The sequence below is a fragment of the Petaurus breviceps genome, unplaced genomic scaffold (assembly GCF_028583685.1).
Source record: "Petaurus breviceps papuanus isolate PSGF00001 unplaced genomic scaffold, PetGlider_PUasm1.0 90919, whole genome shotgun sequence".
Classification (NCBI taxonomy): domain Eukaryota; kingdom Metazoa; phylum Chordata; class Mammalia; order Diprotodontia; family Petauridae; genus Petaurus; species Petaurus breviceps.
Genome location: NW_027187378.1, coordinates 23,455,061 through 23,472,319, shown reverse-complemented (window position 1 = coordinate 23,472,319; position 17,259 = coordinate 23,455,061). Strand labels below are relative to the sequence as shown.

The following is a 17,259-nucleotide window of genomic DNA, read 5'->3' as shown; positions in this document are numbered from 1 at the left end:
ATGACTCAGAAGTCCAGGATTGTTTCTATTGGCAAAGAGACTTATGGTCTTGGATTCTCCCTTAAAATAAAGGGAACATTTATTTTAACTGTCTTGTACTATGGTCAGTAAAATTGAACTGTAGTAAAAAATATGGGACTTGGCTTGAGTCCTACTACTAAGTCATGTGACCTTGGGCAGGTTGCCTGACCCCTTGGGGCCTCAGTTTCTGTAACTGCAAAATGAGCAGTTGGACTGGGATCCATCCCAGCTTCAACAATCTATGAATAGCTTATCTATGAACATAAGAATCTAGAATCTGTCAGTGCAGAGGACCTTTGCGGTAAGTCCTAGAGAGCTGCTTAAAGCACACAGAAGTTAAGTGGTTTGTCCAGAGTCACACAGTTATCAAGTTTGAGAGGCCATTTTAGACCCAAGTCTCCCTGACTCTGAGCCCAGTATTCTATCTATTATGCTACCTTACCTCTACTGTCTAAGTCACAGAGATTTTAGGCTCAAATATATGTGAAAGTAAAGTCTAAACTCCCTTTTTTAATCTGTTCCTACCCTTACAGTCTGCTGAGGATTTCAGAAGAAATTGTCACTGCTCTCTCAGTACTTGACCTTTTGTTAAATTGCAACATAATTAATGTTGAAACAGAAAAGAAGTCTAGCAGGCATATTGGATTTAAAAATATATATATACATATATATATTTTTTACTTTTTGGAGGGGGAGGAAGAGCAGTTGGGGTTAAGTGACTTGCCCAAGGTCACATGACTAGTAAGTGTGTCAAGTGTCTAAGGCAGGTCTGAGAACCTGAACTCAGGTCCTCCTGACTCCAGGGCCGGTGCTCTATTCACTTTTTAAAACTTTTTTTTTTGTTTAAAAATATTTTTAAAACTCTGAAAGCTACTAACCAATAAAACAGAGCTGGTAAATGTTATAATAGGGAGAATAAAGTAGCTCTTTAGCACTGAAGACCAATTGGGATTTTAAGAGAGGACCCAGTCTTTAACATGGAAGAATGCTGCCAGTCATAATCTGGGGGTCGGAGAACAGTACTTCCCCATGCCTTTCTGTCTACTTTTTAGAATTCTTTTCTTCCTTCAATGCTTAGCCCAGGTGTCAGCTTCTTTGGAAGTCCTCCCCTCATTCTCCCAGCCCAAAGTTTTGAGAGCTTTTCCTCGTCCCCAGATTCCCTCTTATTTTACTGTGATACTTAATCACTCATCTGTGCACAGGCTTAGCCCCCTCACTTCTGCCCTGTACAGCCTCAGCTGGAAGGCAGGGATGCTTTCATTTTTTTTTTTTAAACATACTGCCAGTGCTTCATTTGTAAGAGGCTGTTAATGTCTGCCCAGTTGAATTTACCTCAGTTTTACCCGGGAGAGTAGCTGCATTTCCCTGTGCTGTCTTCATCACTTCCGCCAGCTGCTTGTGAAGTTCATCCATTTTCTGCTTTAAAAGCTGATCTTCAAAGGCATCGGCTTCTTTCCTTTTTAAGTATTCTTTGTCTTCATTCACTTGATGTAAAAATACATTAAAATACATTGATTTAAAGGCTTATATGTAAGATGCAGTTCTTAAGACATTTCCATACATGTGCAAAGGTTGTTTTTTTTTAAGCTGTGGTAATTTCTGTATTTAATGCTAAGTGAGATTATATTGACAGAGCATACCAAGAATTTAAAGAACAGGATACTACTGAAATACTGTCTTTAAAATTTTTATTATGTCTTTGTAGGTCTTAGGACCTCCCCCCACACACACGTTTATTTATCCAATAACAATGTACTAAAGTTTTCAGGAAGAAACTTAGACCAACTAATAGCTGGGAGCACAGCATGTAAACTTAACAAGTTCTTGAGAAACTTAGTGAGACTGACTCCTCTATAAGAGTTAAATGGAAGGTGCAGCTAGGTGGCACAGTGAATACAGCACTGGCCCTGGAGTCAGGAGCACCTGAGTTCTAATCCAGCCTCAGACACTTAACACAAAAACTAGCCATGTGACCTTGGGCAAGTCACTTAACCCCAATTGCCCTCCAAAAAGCAAAACAAAAAGTTAAATGGAAAGACAGTAAGGTACATTAAAAGATCAATCTGAAATCATTTTTTTTTTTAGCTTTTTTTGGAGGGCAACCAGGGTTAAATGACTTGCCCAATGTCACGTGGCTAGTTTTTGTGTTAAGTGTCTGAGGCCGGATTCAAACTCAGGTCCTCCTGACTCCAGGGCTAGTGCTCTATTCACTGCACCACCTACCTGCCCCTAAAATCATTTCTAAAATAGCAATAGAATGCAACTATTTACAGACTAGTTATTGCTAGTGCTTGTAGCTCTGAATCTACCTGAATGAAGTATATAGCTTAATACTCTTGTTATTTAGCCTGGGTGTTTTGGGTTTCTGGACACATGATTTCATCAGTTGTGGGGAATTTCCAGTGTGGAAACTTCCTCTACCAATTGCAGATCATTATATTCTGTAACTGATACTCAGCTACCTGACAGCTGCCTGGAGCCCTGACAAATTATGTGACTCATCTGTGGTTACAGTGTTTGCAGGTGTCAGAGGAAGGGAGTTGTATCTAGCACTTCCTGACTCCAAGGTTGGCCTTCTGGCCAGTAGACTACGCTGCCTCTCAAGTTTTTTACTTATAAAAATACATTTTTGCTCTCCACAGTCTGTGCTCACTGAATGTTGTTGATTACTGATTCAGAAGTAGAAATGATTTTTGGGGCAGGGGGGTAAATGGCAGGAACCTGGGGGTGGAGGTGGGAAGGAAAAACCTGAACACAGTGAATAGGATCCAATTGATTCACATATTCAATAATCACTGAAATCTAAGGTTTATTTTCCTTCCTCTAAAATTCATGTTATCACAATAAATTCCAAACATATGGAAATCCTATGTAAGATTTCTGTATTATGAGGGGAAGACTAATGTACATAGACTCTACAGAAGGGGGATGATTTGACTCACTGTTTTACCCAAATCCTCAGAGTACATAAAAGTCCACTTTTAATTCTTCAGTAACAGTATTTATCCAGGAAAATATCCATGAACTTAGATGCTAATCATGGATCTTTCCTTCATAAGAAATAATTTACCTAGAGATTTAAGAATACTACTTGTAGAAATCATAAGACCCTAAATACTTCGATGAAGTCAGGATTTCATTCATGTGTATTTTCTTCCACTGTTAAAGGTGGTCGCCCATACCTATCCTCCTAACTGATGGGCTTCCTATCCACATCTTCTACAGATGATCTACCCAACACATCAGAAACCTTCCTCTAGGACTTTTTATGTTTTGTGGGCACCCGTAGAGGACTTGGGATGTCCATCTGTTATCCTTCACTCTTGCTACTAATTAGCCCAAATATTTCTATAATGATATTCCTTTCGCCACTTTTGTACACAAGAGTCCAGAAACTATTTCATCCAACAAATACCTGAGCTTTCTGCTAAAAGGAGAGAGTTAGTGATGGGCAACATCAGTTTAAAATAGAGGAGCACAGAAGATTACAAGCCCCATTGCTCCATAAACCTCTGTAGAGGCAAAAAATCTATGGTACTTTTGGAATAAGACCCAACTAAACCCTACCAAACCAAGAGTGTTACAGATGAAGCTGACAGGGGAACAAAAGATAAAAGAATGTACCAAACCTTAAGAAGCAAAGATTACATCAGTTAAACAGAGGCAGGTTAAAAGATTAATTTTGATTAAAGGCTTGGACATTACTGGTGTCAGACTGCTGCTTGTCCATGTTCAAGTAACTCTTTTCTCAAACTGAACATGGTAGTGTAGAAGGCAAATATGGGAAAGCTATATGACAGTCATAAGTCACTTGTTTTCTTTCACCCGTACTCTAGGCCTGAATAAAGTATGATACTTAAAACGCTGGAGGTTTCTCAGATTAAAACAGCGCTCTAGATTTAAACAGATTTCTCAAATTTAAAACAATGGAGAAGGGAAAGTTGTGGCCAATTTGGTGACATGATAAGCTGATCTAGCTCAGGGCAAGTGTTTAAGAAGCATGACTAAGATGTGAGCCTATATATACTCAGTCCATAACACAGTGAACTAAATGGGAAGAAATTCATTCCATTTGACTTAGGAACCTGCCAGAATCTCATATGCAGAATCTCATAGTGAGCCCTTAGCTACTTATCTTGTTAGGATTTAGGGGAATTCTCTTCAGCTCTCTTGACAGTAACTGAGAGCTTCTCTCTGCAAGTTCTCCTAGAGGAGCTTATTAAATAATATAAGCTGGATCACATGGCCCTTGAGATAAGGAGTAAGAAGTCAAACAAAAAGCACAAACATAAATACCCCATTCTTTTTGTTTTCTCATTTGCTTGTGCTTCTGAGCTCTCAGTTCCTCGAAGGATAATTCTGAATCTCCGCAAATGAGCTTATCTTTGCAGTACATACAGACTTGCTTGATATCACTCCTGGAGGCTAATGAAGATTGCTGGACTGAATAACCTGACTTAGAAATGATGATACGTTGTTCTCTGTCGTGGAAAGACATGGGACACACATTTACTACTTATACTTTATCCTGCTCTTCTATAAAGCAAATCAATTACTTAAGCACAGACTGTACTTGCATTTTTGATTCTTTATTGTGAGTAGAGGACTGCACTGCAGGAGGAAGTGAATCCTAAAAAAAGTCGACAAGAAAATGCAATGAATTCTTTGTATTAACATATATTTTTACCCAATCAACTCTGTCTAATAGTTTGAAACTACTAAAAAAAAAATCAAGGACCTTTACTTTTTAAAATAATATATGTTACCACTAATATCTGAGGCTTCTACTCAGTCTGTTTATCTTGTAGTAAAGGGATACTTGTGACACTGGCAATCACCCAAAACCCCAAGACCTCACTCGGTGTGGGAGAAGGGCACCTAAATCATCTTAGGACGTCCATTAATCCACAATCCCGGCAATGGTCTATTACAGTGATGTGAAACTCAGAAAACAAACAGACAAATAACAACAACAAAAAACGCAACTGGCTGAGGCTATATCAGGGGTGACAATTTTGATACCTTGGGTTGACGGTACCAGACGCTGATCAGACTGAAGTATAAACTTGCTCTCTTCAGTACTCTTCCCCCCAAATCTGACAATAACATAATTTCCCCCATCCTTAAGGGACATTTTAAAATAATAAAATAATAATTTTTGACGTGTAATCTCAGAATGACAATTAACTCATAATTATCTATGTCTTAAAATCTCACATTAAGACAAAAATTCTCAAGTGTCTACTTGATTTTCCTATCTCAAATTCTATTAGGTGATCAATGACTAACAACTTTGGGCAATACCATTCCTAGGCATCCCATGAGTTTGTGTAACTATTCTTTTTTGGCTACCTGACTTTTAGGGATGCAAGCTGGGTCACCATTTTCTTGAAGTGATCTTTTTGTTGTCACTTGATTTAAAATTTGAGAATTGCGAAGGGGTTCTGAAGAAAAAGAAATCAATGGAATAATTAGTCACATAAAAACTCATAAGAAGCTAAGCTATGAAACAAAAGATTACAGTTATATTTGCAATACATTTGAGAAGATCATAAATTATTCACATATTGCCCATATATAACTACTTTCATTATCTACTGAATGCTTCCTAGAGACTCTCTTATAATCAGCCTAATCATTCTTCTAATCAGTTCTAATCACTGCAGGGGATAAAAGGAGTTTTAAAAAATTCTAGTAAGCTCAACTAACAAGACAGGCCACTTTGACATTGTTGTTGAAATGGGATCTTTTCTAGGAGACGAATTTATTATTAAGTAGCATTAAACACATAAGAATTTAGTATTTAATTTGAACTGAACAAATTTGTTGATACAATTGTATCTTATACTTTTTGTATGTTCTTGTAGTACCTCACAGTTCTGTTTAATATGTTTTATTTAATAAAAGTGACTGTTTGAGGGCCAGAGAATTAGGTTATTTTGTAATATGAAGAACTCTGAGGGTAAGGACAAGTTTGGGGTACTGAACTGGGGGGAAGGGAAAGTGTGTGAAAACCTAGAGAAAGATAAAAAGAAGGTTGCTAAAGAAATTTTATCAAATTTAAAATTTTGCTCAGGGATATCCTTGTATCTAGTAATGGAAACCACTCATGTATTTGGCCCCCATGGTTCCCAAGATCCATAGCATAGGATAATAGTACTATGCTCAGATAATCTTTAGGTTAAATAGATTTCTGCAGACTCTCTTAGATATAATTCATTATACAACTGAATAACTTTATAAGTAAACTTGTTTATAAATTGGGAGCTAACTATGCTGAGTATATTTTCTGCTCTTAAAAAATGTTGTCTATAGGGAAAGAACCTCTATTTACCTTGCCTTCTCCTACATCATCTAGTACAGCATTTTAGGTATTAAAGACTATTTTTGTCTACATTAGTAACAACTTCAACTTAGGAAAATGCAATTTTACCTTGAGCTGGCAAATGTGCTCCAGTGACACGTTTCTGGAATAAACTAAAAAGAATAGGAGTTAAGAATAAAATTCAACCAAAAGCAGATATCACTTTTAAACATGCAATTTTGTAAAAAGGAAAATGAAACTGAAATGAACATATTGAGACTGATAAATTCATGAAAGTTAATATGACATGAAATAATAGAGTTGCTTTGAATAAACAAACTTTACAAATGTCCATTATACCATGTAGGTTAATGGCTCCATTAGTGGGCCTTATCACCCTGAGTACTCTCTCCAACAGGAAAGATTGTAACCCCTCCATACTTTATCCTATGCAAGTCTTGTCCACGACTTTCTATAAAATTAGCCTTAGATAGTCTATCTGAAGTGCTATATGCCTTTCTCTGATTGTTTTAATATTTTTTGGTTAGTGGTTCAGCATTAAACTTTTCAACCTAACTTTTATACCTCTTCATTCTTGCTACACAACCAGGTAAATATCCTTTTCTAGTCATACACATTCGTGATAGTTTTTTTGTTATTTATATGAGCATAGATTTAGAGCTGATAGAGAGCTAACATTTTGCATACAAGTTATCATGGGCAATATGCTGCAGGTTACTTATATCCCTTCACTGTCCTCTGGTCCACCTGCAATATTGAACTATGGTCACAGTATATCATTTGCAGCCATGCAGAATTACCCCAAGAATACTGGTGTAAAAAAGTGAAGTATATGCAGCAAGAAGCAGCCCAGGAATCATTGAATGTTCTGCACTATTGTCCCAAAGTAATCTATTCTCCTCTCTTCTTACTCAGTTTGGACCTACCTTAGAGCCTAAGTTATGTACTGATCAACTACATCACTGGGCTGTCATAATCTTGGCAACAAATTTTTCATTTGCTTGGTTTTTCTAATGAGAAAGTTTAAGAAGATTACCTTTGAAAGACTAGGATCTTCTTGAAGAAGACCTAAAGTTGAAGGTAATCAACATCCCATCAACAAATGAACAGTTATAGAACTGTTTAAAGGGAACCCCACCTTTGTTTGGATTCTCCTCAGAGTGTGCATCATGACCTTCAGCAAGCAGATTTCCTTGTTTGGGGTTTTACTTACTTTTGAACAGTTAATGTTCCATCAAGGAATTTTACATAATTGTGGCATGTTAGAGAGCCACGGTTGGAGAACATTTAAGAATGTGTCTTGCTCTACTGGGCTACATGCCTTTTCATCAATCAAAGATAAACATAGTGGGATACTATAGTTTCTAAAACTTCAAGTCAGTTGTGGGACCATTAATATGTGTCTGTTGTAAAATTGTCTGCAAAAGTTCCCTTCTCGTGCTTTGGTCAAGCATACCCTTGATACATGCATAAACTATTCCCAAAATTAATAGGTATAAAAAAGTACTTAAAAGGGCTGCTGTAATCTTGGTCACTTTTCCCCTCCTCATTTTTTTGGGGAATGATTTTTAAAAAGTGACTGCTGAGTGTCTTTAAAATTCTGCCCTTGAGAATCGGTCAAACAACTAGATTCATATTTATTAGCTATAGCTATAGCTAAGAAAAGAGGGTAAGTTCAACTTATAAACAACAGCTAAGTTTGAGATGTTTTTGGCAATATTTATTTGCCAAGAATGTGTTGCATAATGTGGAAAACAGTGCTTGCAAGGAACGGTACTTAACTAAAGCAGATTTAGAAATCGGGTAAACTACCTGTACTGTTGATGCAACATTTCAGTAGGTTCCGCCTGGTTTTGAACTCCTTTATGAAAAATAGCACTGGCACGCTGTAGATCTCCTTGGACTTCAAGGTGCTGAGCCCAAGCTAAATACAGAGCAGATGACCTGATACCAATCCCTTGGCTGTATATAAATTCATAAAATTGATGAGGTTCACTGTTAAATTCAGCCTAGTTTAAAAAGCAAAAGAAAACATTACCTTCAGATGTTTCATAGTAACCCAGGAATTCCTATGCCAGGTTAAACCCAGGGCTCTATTTTGCCAGATATTGTTGCCAGAGACCGTAAGTGTTATGCTATAAAAGGGCTTAGTTGACCTCTAATGTCAACCTTAAAAGTTAAATATATACCAGGTTTCCTTAGCTGCCACTTCTGGTCCTACAATTCATAAATCTAAATTAAGTCTTTAGTCAATTTATAGTTCTTCCTTATATATGTCTTTGAGATGAGTCCCACAAGTTTAATTTCCTGTTGTGTGAAGTAGTACTTTAATTTGTCCTAAAATTTCCTCTGTTGAATTTCAAAAGTTTCTTGCGCAGTCCCAGTATCTTGGGATTTGGTAAACAAGGGTATTCATTATTAATACATTATTAATGCATTTATTATTTCATTCATATGCATTTCAAAATACTGCAAAATTCTGATCATGTCTGATTTACCTTCACCATTCTAAAATCAAGAGTTCAAATGGTTTCAGTTTGACTTCCTAGACAGGCCCCTTTTATCTACCAATTTAATTTTAGTTATTCTTGATATACCATTCCTCTTATTCCACAACCCAAAAAAACCCACTAAGCCCTCTGCTCATCTATTTTTCCATGGTCTTGGGTATTGAATGTTCTGACCCAAACCATTTATAGAGATGTTGGTCTTATCTCACCTTCTATTCTACTCCATATCTTTCCTAAGTTAGTCACAGACTTTTTTTTTGCTTTTTGGAGGGGGGAAGGCAGGACAATTGGGGTTAAGTGACTTGCCCAAAGTCACAAGGCTAGTAATCTCACCTTCTAATCTACCCCTTATCTTTCCTAAATTAGCCACAGATTTTTTTTTTTTACTTTTTGGAAGGGGGAAGGCAGGGCAATTGTGATTAAGTGACTTGCCCAAGGTCACATGGCTAGTTTTTGTGTTAAGTGTCTGAGACCCAATTTGAACTCAGGTCCTCCTGATTCCAGGGCCGGTGCTTTATTCACTGCGCCACCTAGCTGCCCCTAGTCACAGATATTTAACTCACTGATATTCTTAATGAAATCTATATTCAGGTACCATCTCCCCACCAACAATGCAGTTTCTTTTCCCATCCAACTTCTCATCTCTCCTATAAGTCTTCCTTTAATTTTATGAGTTTTATTCAGTAATGATAATATTCTCTATTGCTATACACAATTAAGAGAAAAAGAATGGAGACCAAGATAAAAAATTCTCTTATTAAAAACAAAAACTTTAGAATTTTAGGCATTATGATCAAATATCTTGACATGTTTGTTTCAATAACACTCTAAAAATATCATACTCACTAATTTTACACAGCAATTAATGAACCTTGGATCACTATGGTACCTCTTCTTATCCAAAAATGTCTTGAATAATCGTTCTAAGAGTGTTGACAAAATTTCTGTATTTTGAGGAAAATTCTCTTCTGCCCACTGTACATATCTGAAACAAGAATATTAGAAAAAGTGTTTAAGGCTGATGTTTATTTCTTTTTAAAAGGTAAAAGTAAACTGAATACTAACCTTTCCCACAGATCAAGTGGATCATCTCCCCTGTAGCTTTGTACATGGGCTTCAAACATTCTAAGAAAAATGGGGAAAAAATGATGAAAACAAGGTATTACAGTGGGCTAGTGAAAGCAAAAAATTTGTGTCCTGATTTTGTGCAGTATTTATTACTTACATATCTTGAAATGCAAGTTTAAAAATTAGGACAAAATACAATTAATTTAAAATATTTAAAGATAGTCTAATGAGGAAGTGTTGATTCGAAATTAAAATGTTGAGTCTGACAATCTGTGCCTTAATTCAGGTTTGTACTCCAACAAGAAACCAAAATGATACCTTTTTTCTGCTTTTGTCCCCATCCCACCCACCCCATCACTATCTCCACCCATGATCTAATAACCTAGCTATTTTTCTTTTGATATGAAAAATATGTATTTATATATATAATCAGTAACTTCTATGGAAAACCTTAAAATTATTACACTCCAATGGCAGAGTATGAGATGTTATACAAAGGGGAAGTTTAAAATACTATGAGAAATTTAAGAAGGAAAATTACTTTCAAATGAGGATGGGGATGGCAGTTAAAAGTAGAAAACATTTCATGAAGGAATTGATACCAGACCCTTAAAGAGATTTCTATAGGTGGAGAGAAAAAGAACCCATTCCAAGCCATGTGGGAAAAAAAGAATAAAGATATGAAAACTAGGGCAATATGAGAAAAGGTGTAGTTGTGTTTGGCTCAAATAGACCATAGGTAGGGAAATAGTGTGAGAAGGATGGAAAGGGATGCTGGAGTCAAATTATATAGGACCTTGAATGCTAACATAAAGTGTTTCTCCTCCCTGTGTGGAGTATCACTAAAATTTGGGAGTGAATCCCAGAAGTTAATGAGTTGGATTGAATCTCAGAAGCCACTGTGCCCAACCTGTAACTAAACAACAATCCCACCACATCGTGACTAATAAATGGTTAGTTTTTGCTTGAAGATCTCTAGTGAGCGAAAAGCCACTGCTTCACAAGGCAGCCTACTTAATTTCAGAATTGTTCTGATAGCAAGTTTTTACTGATATTAGGCCAAAATTTATTTCTTTGCAACTTTTACTTGCTCCTAGTTCTACTCTCTGAGGTAAGCAGTACAAGTGTAACCCTTCTTCCATGTGACAGCCTTTCAAACTCTTAAAGACAGCTATCATGTTCCCCATAAGTCTGCTGGTTTTCAGGCTACATATCCTCAGTTTCTTCAATAGATCCACCCATAGCAAGAATTCCAGGCAACTGTCAGCATCTTGGACACTTTCCAATTTATCAATGTCCTTTCTAAAATGGCCTGCCCAGAATGAAAAATAATAGTCCAGATATAATCTGACTATGACAAAGAACAGTGCTGTTATCACTTCCAGAATCCTGGACACAATAACATCCATATGGTACAGAATCCTTTGTGTAGGTATTGCATTAGGTCCTCCCCACAACCCTGGGAGATTGGGGCCACTCTGGTCCCCAAGGGTGTGGCCCAGGGTTACCTATCTAGTAAGAGACAGCACCCTTAGGTTTTCCTGACTCCAAATCCAGTGACTAGCCAGTGACAGTCAGCTTCCTCTGTAGCTCAACGGAGCCTTGGTTTTCTTGGCTGTCATGTCACACTGCTCACTTATCATGACCTTGCAGCCTACCAAAACCCCCAAGCTTTTTCAAATCTATTGCTATTTACTCAACCTGGAAGTATATCTTTTTTAACTAAAACACACCCCCTATCCTATACTTTATCTGTATTCCAGTCAAACCATTTATTCAATATTCCTTGAATATACCTTTCTTGTATTTTTTGTGGTCACAAGTTCCTAGAAACAGAATGGGGTTCCCTGATTGGTAAGGGCTGAAAAATTGTGTATGTGAATGTAATGGAAAATTACTGTGTAGTAAGAGATACTAAACAGCAAGTCTGATAAATGACAGTCATAATAATAGCTAGTATTTATGTAGCTCATTCTTTAAATATATGATCTCATTTGATCCTCACAACCCTGGGACGTGGGTACTATTCATTATCCCCATTTTACACATGAGGAAACTGAGGCAGAGAGATTAATGACCTGTCCAGGATCACATAACATATTATGGGATTCTAAGTTGGGCACACTACATAGTAACCACCCAGTTGCCTCTAATTAACATATTAATAAGGTAAACATGGGAAAATTTGTATAAACTGAGGCAGAACAAGGAGAACTAGGAGAACAATATATATGACTACAATAATGTAAATAAGAAATACTGACAGGAGCAAGAACATGCACAGCCTTGGGCCTGGAGAACAGATTAACTCTTCTCCCCAGAGATAGGGATCTATAAATCTTATCACTGTACTGATTGGTTTTATTTAACTGTCTACAAAGGAGAGTTCATAAAGTAGGGGGCATGAGAGAAAGGGGACAAACGAGGGCCTTTATATTAGTAAGTCATTTATATGAAAAGTAAAAGGAATCAACAAAACTAATTTTTTAATGACCCGGTAGCTTCCCTGCGACCACACCTTTGCTTCCTTCACTTGGGAACATCCTGTATGTCCATCTCTCGTCTAAATCTTCAATTTTGAGAGTCCAGAATTCGATAGCACCTTCATAAAACCATCCCAGATATCCCCTCCCACCTGATGCAGCTACTCTAAATCCGCAAGCATGTGTTGTTACCTCTCTTACGGCAATCTATTTGATTCTATAGTTATCTGTGTTCACATAAAATTGTAAAAATAGCACAGACCTCACAGTAGAGCTGGACCTAGAATCTAGCCAAGCCAGGGGTACTGTCCAGCATTCCTTGCACTCCCATTTTCTTTGAGGTTAGGGCCTCTGCCTTCCTCATCTCTGTATTCCCTTCCCAGAGTTTAAGCATACAAATATCTTCTACAAAAAAGGTACTCAAGAAACATTTCTTTAATTTTAGAGCTAAAAGGAATCTTGAAGATGATCTCATCCTAACTTCATTCCCACTGCCTCCCCCTTTTTAAGGCATCACTATCACCACAAATTGTTCCTTCTATTATATTATCCCCGCTCTCTTCAATCTCTCCCCATCCACTGACCACTTCTTTACTTTCTACAAATATGCCCATGTTTCCCCCATCCTTTAACTTTTAAACTTGCTCTATCCATCCCTATGACCTGTCCTATCACATCTCTCTTCCTTTTTGTGTCTAAATTCCTCGAGCAGGCCAATTACAATCAGTCTCCACTGCCTTTTCTCTCACTCTCTTCTCAACTCTCTGCTTTTAACTTTATCATTTAACTGAAGCTGCCTTTTCCAAAATTACAAGTGATCTTGATACTCTCTTCCTACTATGTTTTCATGAAACTGCTCTCTCCTGGTTTTCCTCCAAGCTGTCTGACTGCTCCTTCTCAGTCTCCTTTGCTGGATCTTCATCTACGTCAAGCTCCCTGCTAACTGTGGTTTAACCCTTAAAGCTCTGTCCTGGGCCCTTGTCTCTTCTCCCAAGATACTACTTTACTTGGTGACTTTATCAGCTCTCATGGATTCAATTATCATCTCTATGCAGATCATTTTCAGATCTACTTATACAACCTTCACCTCTAGCTAGGTAGCCCAGTGGATAGTGCCCAGGGATCTGGAGTTCAAATACCACCTCAGACACTTACTAGCTGTGCGACCCTGGGTGAGTCATTTAACCCTGTTTGCCTCAGTTTCCTCATCTGTTAAATGAGCTGGAGAAGGAAAAGGCAAACCATCCCACTGTCTTTGCCAAGAAAACCCTAAATGGGGTCATGAAGAGTTGGACGCAGTTGAGATGACTGAACAACAAGACTCTCTTGATCCTCCAGTTCCACATCTCCAACTGCTTATTGGGTATCTCTGACTAGATGTCCCCCCTAAGAAATCTTAAATTCAGGATGCTCAAAACTGAACTGATTTCCCCCCCACCTCAATTCTGCCCTCCCAACTTTGCTATTACTGTAGAGAGCTCTACCTCATTCTCAGTCACCCAGGCTCCCAACTTAAGAGTCATCCTTGACTCTACCTGCCTCCACATCCTATCAGCTGCCAAGTTCTATTTATTCTGCCTTCACAACATCTCTCTTATATGTTCTCTTCTCTATTCTGTCACTGACACCACCCTGCTACAGGCCTTCCTTATCACCTTACACCTGAACTATGGCAATAGCCTACTGTTTGGTCTCCCTTCCACAACTTTCTCACCATTCCAGTCCATCCTCTAGTCAGCTTGTCAAACTGATCCTCCTAAAGCCTAGGTCTGACCACATCTCCCCTCTATTCATTAAACTCCATTGGCTCACTATTGCTTCCAGCAACAAATATAAGATTTTGTTTGGCTTTTAAAATTCTTCTTGATCTGGCTCCTTCCTACTTTTCTTGACTTTTAAAACCTTAATTCCCCTCAATATATCCTTCAAACCAGTGATTCTGATCCCCTTGTTGTTCCTTGAACAAGACACTCCACATCTGGAATCCTTGCATTTTCACTGACTTTCTCCCATGCCTGGAACCCCTCCCCCCCACTCCAAATCTCCATCTCCTGGCTGCCCTGACTTCCTTTGGGTTCCAGGTTAAATTCTATCTTTTTCTGCAAGAAACCTTTAATTTTAGTTCTTTCCCTCCAAAATTACACCTAATTTTGTGTGTGTGTGTGTGTATATACATATATATATATATAATTATAATTATGCATACACACATATAAATATCACTGAAGAAAATGTTGTCTTAGTTTAGCTCAACACATTTCGCATGCTTTCATACACGACTTGCAAGATTTCTCCAGATCCATCCCTTTTGTCATTTCTTACAGTGTGTTAACATTCCATTAATTCTCATACTTTCCCTCCTGACACTACCTACCATGGTACAGACCTCATCACCTCATATCTAGACTTTTACAATGGACTTCAGGTTGATCTTCCTGGCGCACAGCTCTCCCCACTCTAGTCTGTCCTCCACTTTGCCATCAAAGTGATCTCCATTTTAAATCACAGGGTTGACTGTGACTACCCTCTTTCAATAAACGCCAGGGGATCCTTATTACCTTCAAGATCAAATATAAAGTCCTCTGTTTGGGGTTCAAATTCCTTCATGTTTGGTCCTACTCCCTTTCCAGTCTATTTACAGCTCACATTCCTTCACAGACACTCTGTGATTCACTGACACCCCGGCCTCCTGGCTATTCTATTACTGGCACACTCCACCACCAGGCTCCAGGCATTTTCACTGGCTGTCTCATACACCTGGAATGCATCTTCATCTCTGTCTCCTGGTTTCTGGGGCTTTCTTCAACTCCCAACTAAAACCTCGGCTTTGCCCAAGGCCCCTTCGTTCCAGCGCCTTCCCTTTGTTGATTATTTCTAATTTATCTCGTCTGTACATAGCTGTTGGAGTGTTCTCCCCCCCATTAGAGTCTCTAATAAGCTCTCTCCCGGCTGCTTGAGAGCAAAGACTGCCTTTACTTTCTCCGCACTCCTGGCCTAGCACTGCACCTAGCCACCTAGCAGGTGCTTAATAGATACGGACTGACTGCTAAGCTTGTCATAGTCATTCACAGTCAACCTCGAGTCTTTGCTATGTTCGATGCCTAGTGTCAGGATCTGGGGGATATGATAAATCCTGCCCCCGCCCTCGGGGAACTTTCACGTCACCAAGACCGGTAAAGCTGAGGGGAAATGCTGCTCTTCCCCCACAGTTTTCGTGACGACTGAACGCATTTATTAAGGAACAACACTGGACAACATCAGCCACTACACCCCCTGCCAGCTCTCTGGGCCTCGGCTTACTCGTCTGTAAAATGAGGGGGAATAGACTAAAACCATCTTTAAAGGACCGTTTTGCTTTTAAATCCCATTTGCCTATGAGAGTATCAGGTTCGATTATGGTCTAGCCCGGTTGGTCCCTGAGGTAAGGACGCCCTGGAACGCGTCTGAGCAGCAGCCACCGCCGCGGCCATAGGACCGAACATCTGGCACGACTGAACTAGGAAGTGGCCGTGCAGAGGCAGCGGCCAGCCGGGAATCGCCGCACGGAAGGAAGGGGGAGTCCCCCGATGCTCACCCCAGTGTCCCTGTGGAACGATTTCGGGGAGGGAAGAGGTTCTACGGGCACTGACAATAGCAAAGGTCCAATCCCTACACTAGTCCGCTCCAACCCCACTCCCCCCGGAGGGCCGCAGGCCCGGGACCTCGGCTGTTAGAGGACATAGCCCCTTGTGAACTTAGAGGACCTGGGTTCGAATCCAAATCCTGTCATCTGCTCACTGTATGAAACTGCAGGAGCCGCTTCACTTCTCTGGGTCTCAGTCTCTTCATCTGTAAAATGGGGGCTTCCAGTTCTAAATCCTAGGAACGAAACCCACCCGTTCTCCCAAAGTTCGACTGGTATCCCCACCGCCACCACCCCCGCCTCCAATCAGGGACTCACTGCAAAGCACGTTTTGGGTCGTCCATGGTCTCCCAAGACGAACATACACATACACAAAAACTCCGAGAGCAGCCACCACCGGCCGGATTCAAATCTCCCGCGCAGGCGCAGCCCGAACGCCGAGCGTTCCCAGCGCGACGCGGTCATTGGCTGCTCGCTGAAATTGCATCTAGCCAATCAGGAGCCCAGTTGCTGGGAGGAGCTCCTTCCTCTTTCCTGGCCTCGGCCAGTCCAGCCTATTGGGCCCATGCTGGTGCGCATGCGTGCAGCAGACTCACAGTGTTGCGGATGGGGCTGGTTGGGGAGTGAAGCGCTTTTTTTTTTTTTTTTTTGAGGCTTAGGGCTTTGGGATGCCGCAGATTTAGAGCTGGAAGGTTCATGCGGGGCCATTTAGATCGACCACCTAATTTTACAGAGGAGACAACTGAGCCCTAGAAAAAGGGATTTTTTTCCAAGGCCCCAGGCAGAGCCATAATTTGAACCCACGCCCTCTGATGTGGCTCCGGAGCTTTTCTTTCCCCTCGTTCATGCTGGGTGGACGGTGGGGGTAGGGGTGAGAGACAATGGTTTTGTCACAGAACCCCCTCATTTTACAGCAGAGGAAGCTGAAGCCAAAGGAGGGGGGAAGTGACTTATCCACAGGCCCTACGCTGATCTGGAGTGAAGAGGGGGGCGGTTGAGGGTGGGGGTGGGGGAAGAAGGTGAAAGGCTGGACCTTGCTTGAGCTTGACTCATGGAATTGCGGTTTAGAGGCCTACAAAATGATAATCTAGTGAAAAAAAAAAAGCGCTTCCCCGACCTTTATTTTTTTCTTTGCACTAGAGATAGGTTAATAGAAAATAATAATAGAGCTAACCATCATAGAATTTAGAGCTTGGGAAGTTACATTAGAAATCTCATCTACCTGCCCTC

General features: G+C 39.7%; 1 protein-coding gene across 1 annotated transcript in view; it reads right to left on the bottom strand.

Annotated features, from left to right (window-relative positions):
- BUB1 (BUB1 mitotic checkpoint serine/threonine kinase) overlaps positions 1–16,503 on the bottom strand; it is a 49,472-nt gene extending 32,969 nt beyond the window's left edge. Inside the window, exons 1-9 of the mRNA XM_069075567.1 lie at positions 16,348–16,503; positions 9,922–9,981; positions 9,703–9,841; positions 8,159–8,355; positions 6,455–6,498; positions 5,374–5,465; positions 4,599–4,651; positions 4,318–4,502; positions 1,354–1,505 (exon numbers count right to left, since the gene is read on the bottom strand). Coding sequence (XP_068931668.1) covers positions 1,354–1,505; positions 4,318–4,502; positions 4,599–4,651; positions 5,374–5,465; positions 6,455–6,498; positions 8,159–8,355; positions 9,703–9,841; positions 9,922–9,981; positions 16,348–16,373 — 948 coding nt within the window. The 5' untranslated portion in view covers positions 16,374–16,503. The remainder of the gene's footprint in view (positions 1–1,353; positions 1,506–4,317; positions 4,503–4,598; positions 4,652–5,373; positions 5,466–6,454; positions 6,499–8,158; positions 8,356–9,702; positions 9,842–9,921; positions 9,982–16,347) is intronic.
- Between the last annotated feature and the right edge of the window lie 756 nt (positions 16,504–17,259).